The sequence below is a fragment of the Periplaneta americana genome, chromosome 3, assembly GCF_040183065.1.
Source record: "Periplaneta americana isolate PAMFEO1 chromosome 3, P.americana_PAMFEO1_priV1, whole genome shotgun sequence".
Taxonomy (NCBI): domain Eukaryota; kingdom Metazoa; phylum Arthropoda; class Insecta; order Blattodea; family Blattidae; genus Periplaneta; species Periplaneta americana.
The window spans coordinates 95,631,410-95,645,283 of NC_091119.1; the positions used below are offsets into that span (position 1 = coordinate 95,631,410).

At 33.5% G+C, this 13,874-nt stretch overlaps 1 protein-coding gene across 5 annotated transcripts in view; it reads left to right on the forward strand.

The window, feature by feature from the left end:
- Arp2 (Actin-related protein 2) overlaps positions 1-13,588 on the forward strand; it is a 61,304-nt gene extending 47,716 nt beyond the window's left edge. For all 5 annotated transcript variants that reach the window (XM_069820979.1, XM_069820981.1, XM_069820980.1 and 2 more), the window contains 3 exons: positions 6,855-6,948; positions 11,936-12,120; positions 12,202-13,588. In XM_069820979.1, coding sequence (XP_069677080.1) covers positions 6,855-6,948; positions 11,936-12,120; positions 12,202-12,372 — 450 coding nt within the window. In that variant the 3' untranslated portion in view covers positions 12,373-13,588. The remainder of the gene's footprint in view (positions 1-6,854; positions 6,949-11,935; positions 12,121-12,201) is intronic.
- Positions 13,589-13,874: the final 286 nt, after the last annotated feature.

A 13,874-nucleotide genomic window follows, 5' to 3' on the forward strand; every position in this document is an offset into this window, starting at 1 on the left:
TTGTTTTATTGTCACTGGAAAAGTCAATCAGTAAAATGTCAGCATAGTCAAAATAGCGAAATACAAGCGTCTGCACAAGGGACTTTTTTAAGCAAGAGGGAAGATGAACATTTATTTTTTTGGCACATGGATAATAGAATATACTTTTCTGCAGGTTTCAGAACTAAATAACAAATTAATACTCAGAATTAAATAATCAGAACTGATAAAGAATAATTATTATTGCCACATAGTCAGCATTGTAATTTAAAACATGTAGAGACAGGTACAAAACAAAATTTATCTGACCCAAAAGCAGTTCATGTTGCATTACCATGTTGCTTCCATGTTCATTGTTGGTTGTCATTCATTTATACTTTCTTTATAGTACCGGTAACTGCGATGCTACAAAATATCGATTTCGAGATTTTTATAGAAATATACACTTTCAGCAAGACTGATAACAAAAAAATGTAGTTTCAAGCATGTCATCTGTATGCTGTGGTTTCTCCCAGACTATTGGATGGATTTTGTTCACATTCAGTATCTGATTTATTTGGAAATGATGCACATGACAAAATAATTTCAGTAAAAAATGAATAGGCGTTTATTTGAAATCTAAAGTAACAAAATGATCCTGATTAGAAGAGTCCTAATGATATTTTGTATTATTATTTAGTTTCTTGCATAAGATGACGAAATAAATAATTAATTGAACAGTCCAGTATGTCCCCAGATTCCTGTGCATCATAAAAGTTTTATATGAAGAATTCTTGATTATACTTTTTGTTACAAAATATTTCTATGTCTGTAACATCTACAATACTTGCTTTCAGGTCTAGTTTAGAACAGAATAGAGCAAACTTATTGTCCATAAATCTATTTATCGTATGTGGATGAACAGTTAGAAAAATTAAAAGAAATGAATCTCATATTGCTACTATATTTTAACATTCATATCACTTTTAAATACATATTTTCATAAATGAAGTAATACTTACTTACTGGCTTTTAAGGAACGCGGAGGTTCATTGCTGCCCTCACATAAGCCCGCCATTGGTCCCTATCCTGAGCAAAATTAATCCAGTCTCTATCATCATATCCCACCTCCCTCAAATCCATTTTAATATTATCTTCCCATCTACGTCTCGGCCTCCCCAAAGGTCTTTTTCTCTCCTGCCTCCCAACTAACACTCTATATGTATTTCTGGATTCGCCAATACGTGCTACATGCTCTGTCCATCTCAAACATCTGGATTTAATGTTCCTAATTATGTCAGATGAAGAATATAATGCGTGCAGTTTTGTGTTGTGTAACTTTCTCCATTCTCCTGTAACTTCATCCCTCTTAGTCCCAAAAATTTTCCTAAGCACCTTATTCTCAAACACCCTTAACCTATATTCCTCTCTCAAAGTGAGAGTCCAAGTTTCACAACCATAAAGAACAACCGATAATATAACTGTTTTATAAATTCTAACTTTCAGATTTTTTGACAGCAGACTGGATAATAAAAGCTTCTCAACCGAATAATAACAGGCATTTCCCATAATTATTCTGTGTTTAATTTCCTTCCGAATATCATTTATATTTGTGACTGTTGCTCCCAGGTATTTGAATTTTTGTACCTCTTCAAAAGATAAATTTCCAATTTTTATATTTCCATTTCGTACAATATTCTCGTCACGAGACATAATCATATACTTTGTCTTTTCGGGATTTACTTCCACACCTATCTCTTTACTTGCTTCAAGTAAAATTCCCGTGTTTTCCCTAATAGTTGTGGATTTTCTCATATATTCACGTGCAGCTGATGTAACCTGTTCAATTCCAAACCCTCTCTGTTATCCTGGACTTTCCTAATTGCATACTCTAGAGCAAAGTTAAAAAGTAAAGGTGGTAGTGCATCTCCTTGCTTTAGCCCACAGTGAATTGGAATTATTGGAAATGATTGCAAGATACAGATAACTATTGTATTATATGTAAATTTGTGAAAAATTAATTACCCTACTTGTATTTCCTTAAAATGCACCATTTATAAATGAACTCAAATTTATTACTTTGGGATTATAGGAAATGCAATTTATATATGATCCAGAAAATGAAAGTTCCTCTTCTGTAGATGCATATTAAATTATTAAATTTAAATGTATCGTTTGAATTACAGTGCAAGAAAATTATTGTTTTAAATTGTGTAAAACGTATAAGAAAGTATGTGTCACATCACGTTAGTGATATTAATTTTTTAAGCACTGCACAATTTACATCGTTAAAGCAAACTCTTCCTGAGAGGTTGCATGCTAAGATACAATACTGTGTGACAAGATAACGTTGTAGTGAAAGAAAGGATGAACACATGAGGTTTTAATACATGCTTCTGATTACAGAATAATGTGTGCCATTTTTGTATGGACGAAATTGAAAGATCTTTTTAACGTGGAAATGCCCAAAATTTTCTTGCTCAGGATGGTTGGTCTTCTGCTCCTGTCTTAAGCGATATCTGTACCTTCTTGTTGTATTGGCATTACTTATGATTTGGCAGGAGTTAGAACACTTGTTATAAGTTATGCCATTGTAAATGTGCTGCAATTTAGGGATGGGTATTTTATTATTTAGTATTTATTTATTTAACCTGGTAGAAATAAGCTCTACCTGGGGATTACAACTACAATATCAAGAATACAATTAAAATTACAATTAACATTGAATTTAAAATTACAATTACGATAGACTCAAAGTACTAAAATGTTACCTGATTAATAAAGACTAGACAATTTACTCTAAGAGTTAAGAACAAAGAAAAAATTAGTGAAGTAGAAATTAAATGTAGAACAATTATATAGGGATGAAATTTCTGGAGACTGAAATATTTTATGCTAGAATAGGAGAACTATTTACAAGAAGCCATGACTCAGTTACTGACCAAGTGCCTAGTAAGTTTGCGTTTGAATTGAATGTGTGTTATTTTGTTGTGTTGTCTATAGTGGAGTCCTTTACAAAATGTTCATTCAAACAGTCGAGTAGGATGGGAATGTCTGCTTGTTCACTAGTCCTCCTAAGTTCAGTAACTTTCAGATTTTTCCATAACTCGGAAGGGATGGTGTTGGGCTTTACAAGTTTGTAAGAATATTTGAGTTTAGTGTTTCTTATTATTTAAGTCTTTCTATTTCTGATGTGTTGATAGAGATTTAAATTTTCGTCATTTTTGTATAATTTTTATAGGCTACATTTTTGGTAAAACATATTTTTAAACAGTAGAATTTTATTACCAAAACACATGTAATTCAGACAAATACAAATACGAGGTGTGATGAAAAATTACCGATAGTTGAGCCGCCACTCCTAAAGAAATAGCAGGAAAGGTGTCATGAGAGTGAAGTTATTTACCCTCACTCTCTAATTTGTCGCCTAATCATAAACAGCTTGTCCTGCATATCAGTTGTGCTGAGGACTGGGAGACTGAGTGTTTTTTTTTTTTTTTTTTTTTTTTTTTTTTGCTGTCAGGATGGCCCAGCTTGGGCATTACGCAAAAATAAAGTTTTACTTGAAGCTTGGATTTAAGGCAGGAGAAATGTATGACAATTTGAAAATTGTTTATAGTGAAAATGCTGTGACCCAAAATATAGTGTAGTTACAGTGAAAATGCTGTGACCCAAAATATAGTATTTAATTCAGAAATTTAAGGATGGCAGATTTTCATTTGATCATACCAATAGAGGATGACTCTCAACTTTCGTAATAGACGACAAAATCATGAAAATTCGTGACATAAGTAGAGAAATCGACGTCCGCCATACAAGAAATTCTGATAGATACTGGTCTGTTTAATATTCTGTTCAATCAATCCTGACCGACAAGTTAACATGGGATGAGTCAGTCCAAGCTCATTCCTTGTCTTCTTAATGATGACCAGAAGAAAACTCCTGAGTTTTTCGAACATGCAACATCAGATTCCAACTTCCTGTCTACACTAGTGATCAGGGTTGAAGCTTGTGTCTTTGGTTGTGGCCAGAGTCAGGTTCTTTCGTTATTAGCGATAAATGCGAAATGTAACTGAGAGTTGCACCATGAAGAATATGCAGGTTTTATTATCATTGTGACTGATTTATGACAGTAGACTTGTCGCGAATTTACGGCGAAAATTGGCTGTTTCTGCGAAAAATCTACAATAAAAATGAAGAAAGAGCATTTTTTAAAATCACTTTAAAGAAATACAGTATGTTAATTTTGAAGATGTTGACTGCAAAAGAATAGGGAGACAAATTATTTAGGAAGTCTATTATTCTCTTCAACGACGAGTGATGACTAGGTTTTTTTTTTTTTTTTTTTATAACACTGAGTTAAGTAATAATAAGTCTAATTTAGAATGGGTATAATAATAATGATGATTAATAAAGGTAATAATAATAATAATAATATTATTATAATTATTAACTTTATTTTACTATGAATATTGCAAATTCAGTGTCTTATATAAGATTATTGCTAATTAAAATTGTGTATGACATTACATGGTGAAAAAAATAATCACGAAATTATTGTCGCATTTTTAACCAAAAGTATGATATCATTTTTTGCGAAAATGTTAAAAAAAATGTTCTTCAAAGAACTTGGCCCTGACTACGATCCAGAAACTCAAATCCAAAGCTGTCAGTGGAAAACTTCTTCCTCACCAATGTCCAATCAAGCTCATCAATCATGATTGCAAGTGAAAGTCAGGCTTCTGTCATTTTTTGATATTGAAAGTTTTGTCATTCCAACTTACTCTGCTGTTACTGCTGCACATTGCTTGATAATCTTGAAATGCCTGAGGAGTACATCCATTACAAGATGTGCAATAAGAAGAAGAGCAGATAGATCCTTCACCAAAGTAATGTGCAAAGTCACACTGCCTTACTGATCATCGAATTTTTTGCTGAAATATCAATTCCAGTGCTTCCCCACCCACCTTATTCCCCAAATCTAGCACTTAATGACTTCTGACTGTTTTCTAACGAAAGGAAAATGCTTTGATTCTCTTGAACACATCAAAAACAATATAACGAATGTCTCAAAGGAATTCGAGAAACAGGAATTTTATGAATGTTTCAAATAATGGCAGAACAGCTGGAATAAACGTATGCGCGCAGAAGGGGAGTATTTTAAGAAGACCAAGTTGTAAAACTTTAATGTGAAATATATGCCCATGGTTAAAAAATTCACTCTAATTTTTTATCACACTTCACATCTACAGGGTTCGGCAATTAACGTTTCCTATTTTCAGAATACCATAACTGATTTATTTTTTAAAGAAATTACAAACCATGGACACTGTTATGCACGTTATAGTCTTGGATTATAGATTATTAACTTATTTTTTTTTAAATTATACCCTTAAGATGCCCACCATTAGCGTCAATACATTGTTGTAATCTTCTTTGTACATTAGTCATTACTGTCTGCAAAATGTCTGGTGTGACACCAGCAATTTCCTCATGAATTGCATTTTTGAGGCTGTTGATATCAGGGAGTGTATGAGCGTAGATCACAGCCTTCAGGTACCCCCACAAAAAGAAGTCTGGAGATACAAAGGGCCTTTCACTGTCACCGAACATGGAGAGAAGTCGCCTGAGGAAAGCAGCACGCAATGTTCATTGAAAGATGTGCCGTATGTGCTGTGGCTCCGTCCTGTTGAAACCATAGGATCTCAATGTTCCAGTTACGACATGCCAACTCAGGCAGGAAGAATGTTGTTGACATGTGGTTCTAACATTCTCATGTTGTCGCCAATCACACATGTTCAATATTTTCAGATGTCCATGCTGTTTTCTTACGAACATGAGGTTTGTTTTGAACAGATCCAGTTTCACGCCACCGACTCACCCACCGACTGATTATTTTTCGTGACGGTGCAATTCCGCATTGTCGATTATCACCAAATACCCGCCGAAACTCGTGCTGTACAGCCACAATTGACTTGGTTGATAATGTTCTATGCAGAAAATTCGCTTCTGCAAAGGCCAACTTTCCATGGCTAACTAAATCCAAGGCCATGTTAGACGCAATCACAATGATCAAAGCCTTCCCCCTTAAATGATACATGCATAATTACCAACTTAAAATGGGAAACGTTAAATGCTGGATCCTGTACAACATCATATTCAAATTAAACGACTGGAAAAATTAAGCATTGTGCAGAATAAAATAAAACGAGTCCCTGATCGACAGGTGAGATGGAGAAGCAGGGATAAAGTCAACACTTCATTACATAGAAGTAAGATACAACAAATTCAACTTGATTGCAGAAACAGTTTGGTAGATTTGAAGGTATTAATATTACCATTAGCTCAACAGAAGCACACTGCAAACATAAAACTAGTAGAAAACTGATCAAAACATTAGATGGCATAGAAAAAATTTCTCTTGGCTTACTAGGAAATGACACTATGGACATGTCGACAAAAAAGGGACTCAAACTTCAATACCAAAACAAAATTCTAGCCACTGGGAAATTAGGATATGATGAAGACAATATGACATTCAGCACTACGTGAACTACAACCATGTCAGCTATTCAGATGTCATTTGCCACCACTGTAGAAGGTGACTGAAGCTGCATAGTAAATAGACTGTGTAAGTTTTCGTTTTGTTGTAAATTGGGAATTGGCACAGATTGTGAAGATGATAATTCTGAAAACAGGTTGGCCATCAAGGCTTTTACTCAAAATATCTCGCTTAGTTATGGATATTCTAATATTTTTTTGCTTTGAATTGCTGATTTTTCACTAAATCAGATTTCGAAGGCTAAATGTTACTATTTTTAATCACTTTTGAAATTGTACCAGAAGCATGTGATAGGGGTTGATTCTTTGTTGTTTAATATTGACACTTGTTTTAGTTGCCAGATGGACGTATTATCAAGGTCGGTGGTGAAAGATTCGAGGCACCAGAGGCTTTGTTTCAACCCCATCTCATAAACGTCGAGGGTCAGGGTGAGTGCCACACCAATTGGTCACCTTTAATTGCATTGTCTTAAGTGTGTGTGTGCGTGCGTGCGTGTGTGTGTTCCTCCCCCCCCCTCCCAGAATGAATGTGTTGGACTTAGGTATTTCTTGTGCAGTTCAGCAATCAAGTAATTCTGGATGTAGTACATCAAAATTTATATAGTCGTGAAGGACAGAAAACTTTAGATGCTGTAAGTGATTGTCATACCTTAGAACAAGTGTTAAAATTGCAAAAATGTAAGACTAATGTCTTTGAAGATTATATCTTAAAAGAAGACTGGAATCAGTAGTGTATTTTAGGCCTGGTGAGCCCTGGCCATGCCAGCGTACTATTTTTCGAGACTGTGTGGTGCCAGGGTACTTTTATGATTTCCCTATTATATTCAAATGTTGCATTTATAAAAAGTCATATATTATTCCTACTTAAACAACTTCATAGTGAGGTCTAGTCCACAGTCTGGCCTAACAATATATCTACATTCGAACCCATGTCTTTTCGTCTGACAATCCCTAAGTATTCCTGGAGAAATGGTGGTGGTAGTGATGACAACAATGAACACAACTACTACTGGTACTACCGAAATCCTAGATCTAGGGCACTTTTTGGTTTAGAAATACACCACTGACTGGAATGAATACACAAATTAACTGAAAAACTTATATTGTGGAAGCAAATAACAAAAATAATATAAAAAAGTGCAGCTGCAGACATTAATTGCCATCAAATCTCATTTTTATACTTTTGAAAGGTTCTGGAAAAAACTGTACATATGCCAATGAAATTGTGGACATCGTATTTAATATACAGGAGTTTTCTGTAATCACTCAGTGGTTTAGCACATAAAAGTAAATAATAATTTACATATACAGCATGTTTAAAAATTATGGTAATACTTTCGTATGATAAGTATTAATGGGAAATTAACATGATACACGACATTTGATAGTTAAATTCTCGAAGGTTCAAGTTCTAAATTTCAGAAAACACATTATTTCTGCTGTTAAAAAAATGGCAACTCCACAACATAAATTGTTTTGCATTCTGCAGCTTGCGAAGACAAATTCAGTAACAGTGAAAGGTGCAAAGCTTTAGTATACATTTCCAAATTGACCATCTATCAAAGTGTCACCTTGTATGTGCTCGTGCCGCTGATTTGGTGTAGCACCCTTGGCCTACCAGGTCATCAGACTTAACACCATGTAACTTCTTTCTTTGGAGATATGTGAAGGATGCAGTTTATGTGCCACCTCTACCCCAATACCTTCAAGTAAGACAATGGATCATTGCTGCGATTGCATCCATAAACAGAGATATGTTGGAGAGAGAGTGACAAGAATTTGACTTTTGTGTTGATGTAAGTATGCATGTAACAAGGGGCTCTCAAATTGAGTGTATATAATGTGCTGATAAAACTTTTGACAATTTAAGTTTAAAGCACCAAATTATTGTATCATTAATATTTACTTAATAATAATCATACAAAAGTATTACCATAATTTTAAAACACTTTGTACATGGATGGCATGTAACACTAACACAAATTCAAAAGTTTGAAAATCATAATAGTCCTCAATTTAAAATACAATATATCAGATAAGAATTACACACCATCATCATCATTATCGTCATCAAAAAACATCATAGTTTAGACTAGAACGCTTCATTATATAAGCAGAACAACCCACAGTCAAGGCGACATAATTTTAACATGAGATTGTATACAAGAACAAGATTATGTATGCATGTTTGAGGTTGGGAGACAGTAAGCTTTCACTATAGTTGCCCGTGAAATAAAGAAATACAATAGTAAAGTAAATCCACGTGTAATAATTTAAGTTTGAAAGAATATTAAAAATATGAAGTAAAGTAAATCCTATGTGCATTAATTTAAGTGACAGTTAATGAAGTAATTAATTTAAAAATGTAGAGTAAAGTAGACCCTATGTGCGTTAATATTTGGATGAAAATTAATTGAATCGTTGAGTTGGAAAAGGGGTCATGTCCTGAAAAGTAAATTGTTCAGGAGAGACAAAAAACTCTGGACATGATCCCTTCTCCATCTCAATACTAATCTAATGCACACTTCTGTGGACGGGACATGACTCTTTGTTATACCAAACGATGCGTACAGACATAGCAGTCAGGTAGCCCCAATGTGGATTAATGTTTCGATAAAAATTAATTTATTACAAAATAGGCTGTTAAGCAAAGTAAATACTAGCCTATGTAAATTAATACTTCAATGAAAATTAATAAATTAATTTAAAGGTAGAAAGCGATTAAAACTTAAAAATAATAAATAAATAAATTATCTGCATGTGGAGGCTCGAACTTCCGACTTAAAGATCACTATTTTGACCACTAGGCTATCAGTGACAACAATGAATTAAACTCTTTATATGAAGTAGTGTAGTGTGCATAAATTTTTCACTGAATACAGTTAGAATCCCCTGATGGCTACTGAATGCAAATATTGAAATCACACATAATTTCTTCAAATATTTCACCATAAAATATGTTGAATTATATTTATATTACAAAGATAATTCTACATTGTTGGCGTCCAGTCCTTGTGTCTCGAAGTTATGAGCCACTTATTTCTTCTTTCAATTTGTAAACTCCATGCCTACAATTATTTGTACAATTTGGAGCTGCACAACCAACCATTGCGTAAAATTAATAATATAGTTTAATGTTTAAAACTAAAATGCATTCACATGTCAGATCTTCTACTGTCCATATTGTTGTTTCTGCCACACAGATGTCACATTACTTGCTTGGGAATCAATATGGTAGGTTGTTCTGCTCAGGGAATATGTATGTATGTATGTATGTATGTATGTATGTATGTATGTATGTATGTATGTATGTATGTATCCAATGCCTACACACTTCACTTTACGTGATTCTGGATAGATGGCAGGACTGTGACCCATTTTCTAGTTGTACACCACTTCGGCAGGCCACACTGTACATGATGTGTATCTGTTGAGAGTTATTTCGTGTACTAGGGTGAGTGTATGTATAAGTGTTCGTGTAAGTGTAGTGTCTGGAATGAGTGACGATGAAGATGAGAAAGGAAGAAGGGGAAACCCGGGCCGTCACGTAGCCTACTCCTGTCGAATAGCACCAAGAATATATAGTGCTTTAGTTTAGTTTAGACTAAAATACTATATTTCCCAAGCAGACCAGTCCACCATGTTGAATCCCAAGTGAGTAACGTGATGTGGCATCTGTATGGTGGAAACAACAGGGTGGAAAGTAAAAGATCTGACATGTGGATGCATTTTTGTTTTAAATATTAAACTATATTATTAATTTGATGCAGTAGTTGGTGTACGACTAAAAAATTGTACAAATAATAGTAGGCATGGAGTCTACAAATTTTATCGTTTTTCCTGGTGACAAAGAAAGAAGAAAGAAGTGGCTCATAAATTCAAGTTGCAAGGATTGGACACCAACAATAAATAATTACCTTTGTAATGTATGATTCAACATATTTTGTGGTGAAATATTCCAGAAATGAAATGTGATTTCAATATCTGCAGTCAATAGTCATCAGGGAATTCTAATTGTAATCATTGAAACTTTTATGGAAGCTGCACTACTTCATATACAGTTTAATTCATTGTTGTCACTGATAGCCTAGTGGTTAAAATGCTGATCTTGAAGTCGGAAGTTCGAGGGTTTGAGTCTCCACGTGCAGCTCTATTTTTTTAACTGTAATTGCGTTCTACCTTTAAATTAATTAAGTAATTAATTTCCATTGAAACATTGACGTGATATTTACCATGCTTAATATTTTGTAATAAATTAATTTTCCTTTATATCTTTGGTACGACCATATAACAAGAATGCCCAATGACAGGATACCTTTTAGAACATGGTGTTATAGACCTACATGAAGAAGACGAGTGGGAAGACCAAAGAGATGTTGGAGAGACCAGTTTGACAGATAAAATTCTGGAGGCGGAACAGGCCATCGGCCTAAACCTTGAAGTTATTGATGATGATGATGATGATGATGATGATGATGATGATGATGATGATGATGATCTTTGAATTAGTTACTGAATCAATTAACGCACATAGGGTCTACTTTACTTTATATTTTTAAATTAATTACTTCATTAATTTTTTACTTAAATTAATACACATAGAATTTACTTTACTTCATATTTTTAATATTCTTTTAAACTTCAATTCATTCACATGAATTTACTTTATCATTGTATTTGCTTATTTCACAACCTCAAACATACATAATCTTGTCCTTGTACACGATCTCATGTCAAAATTATTTTGCCTTGACTGTGGGATTCAAAATAGCGGATTGTTCTGCTTGTATAACAAAGTGCTCTAGTTTAGTCAGTATGGCCTGTTCTGACTTCAAGATAATCAAGTTGGAATTTGTTCTCTCCATCTCGTGCAAGGTTGACCTGGATCGAGACTGAATTACACATAAATCATTAATACAAAATATGTTTTCTATTTAGTGCATCTTTCTAATCCACTTAACATTCATTATTTGGCATTTGAAGTGCTCCTAGTCGAACAAATATTGGAAAATTCAGATTTCACTTAAAATAATTTATATTGGAAACATCAAATGATGTGCATTAAACTTGCTGTGATAATATATTGGCATTTGTGAATAATATTGGTAATATAATTTTATTGCACACTGTAGTTGTGTGCCATTTTATTGTGCAACAGTTGCATTGACTGATGCTCAGGATGCTTTTAAAATGCAGGAAATTTGAAATAGAGATAGTGATATATTGTGAACATAGCAGAACTGAAGAGACTGAAAAGACTACTGGTATGTAAATAGTGGAAAATGTAAATTACAGGAATTAAGTTGAGTTCGAATGTTTCTTAGCAGTAGTAAAGAGAAAATTAAGACTGTAAGACTAAACCAAGATAGATTAAAAACAGAACATTAAACAGTCTATACCAAATTGTTGATTACAGGTATTGCTGAGCTGGTGTTTAACACAATTCAAGCTGCAGACATTGACATGCGCACAGAGCTTTACAAGCACATAGTGTTATCAGGAGGTTCCACAATGTACCCAGGTCTCCCCAGTCGATTGGAACGTGAGATCAAACAGCTGTACCTGGAACGTGTGCTCAAGAATGATATAGACAAGTTGTCGGTACGAAAATATGCATTTTACTTAATGAAATGGCTTGTATTTTAATGTGGAAAAACTGAATGTGGCTTATGTTGTTTCCAGAAATTCAAGATCCGCATTGAAGATCCTCCACGACGCAAAGATATGGTATTCATTGGTGGTGCTGTGCTAGCTGATGTGATGAAAGACAGAGACACATTCTGGATGTCCAGTGAGGAGTACCAGGAGAAAGGCGTGGGGGTGCTAAAGAAGTTGGGAACAAGAGCAAGCTAAGTCGCAGAGTCCCCTTGCTTTTTCTGCATTGAAGTTGCTGGACACTCGTTAATGATGTGAAAACTTTTGAAAAATGTGAAAATTTTAATAATAAAGAACTTGTGTTACCATTTAGGTTCAAACTTTTCCTTACAAGTCTATATTACGAAGTCTCTCCATTTCAGAGATACTCTGAACATACTAGAAATATAGACTAACATAAATACAATTTATAGGGAACCTAATTACTTTAATTACAAACTGAATTAATTCGTCTGAAGTTGTTAAATGATGTGAACATATTTTCACAATAATATTATTTTTATTACTGAAATGGTTGTGTAATTTACACACTGGAAGAATGATTGCGTCATTGTTGAGCCTTTATTGTGGAATAGCCATTCCAAGACAAGATCCCATGTTAGAAGACTTTATTGCTGACTTTATGGCCAAGCTGAAATTTGTGGAAGTGTGTACTTGGTGTTCAGATATGATATGTTCGTATTTTAATCCTCATGTTTCAGTATGACTGAATAAGGAGAAGTGAATTTTTAGTCATACTTTCATGAATATTTATATATTTGTTTAAAATATTCTTTTATGTTTAAAGTATTGATGTTACACTGGATAGGAAATTATATATGTGGGAATATTATGCTTTTTTAATAATATACAAGTAGTCCACTGCTAAAACTGTTACTCACTTGAGGTATTTTAAAACATTAATAATTTAGCATCGATTTATTAAGCTAAGAATCATCTGCGTATTTGGCAATAATTTCTGGAATTAATAGCATATAACTAGAGATTCGTGATATTCGCATGACATGATAACGTACTTCTTCCTATAACTCCAAAAAACGCACTTTTTAATTGCCAAATAACGCGAATTCTTTAATAATAACATGGAAGAACATACTTAATTTAACTAATTCAAGTTTTTATATGAATTTCAGCAAAATTTGTTGTTTTAGTCGCGAAATCATAATATATTTTTAAGTAATATTTTCACAATTTACATATTTTTTATGATTTGTTTCGTTCCACCATTTTGTCAACAAGTGAATGCACTGTGTTAAAATCTGTATAAATTGTAAAAACTGAAACTTGATGCTGAAAATCTTGCATATTTTAAGCCAAGATTATAAAACTTGCATATATATAATTTTAAAATAACATTGCCAGATTGTCAGTAATGTCAAAATCTTCAAATTTCGAAACATTTTTTTTTTTTTTTTTTTTAAATAAAACTACTTTCATGGGACTCTTCTTATAACATTGGTTCGTGGATCTTGTTTCTCTGTAACAGACAGTGTAACTATTTGCACTCAGGATGGAGTCTGTACTCATGTTACCAGAATTCTGAAGAAGAAAAAAAGTACTAAGAAGACTTATGAGTACGTTATGGCAAATTTCATTAATTTTTTTTCATCATAAATAACATTTCCTGCTTTTGTTGCTACTAGGAGAATAAAAACTGAGGTCCACAAATCGGGAACATCTTGAATTCATCTGTTGAATTT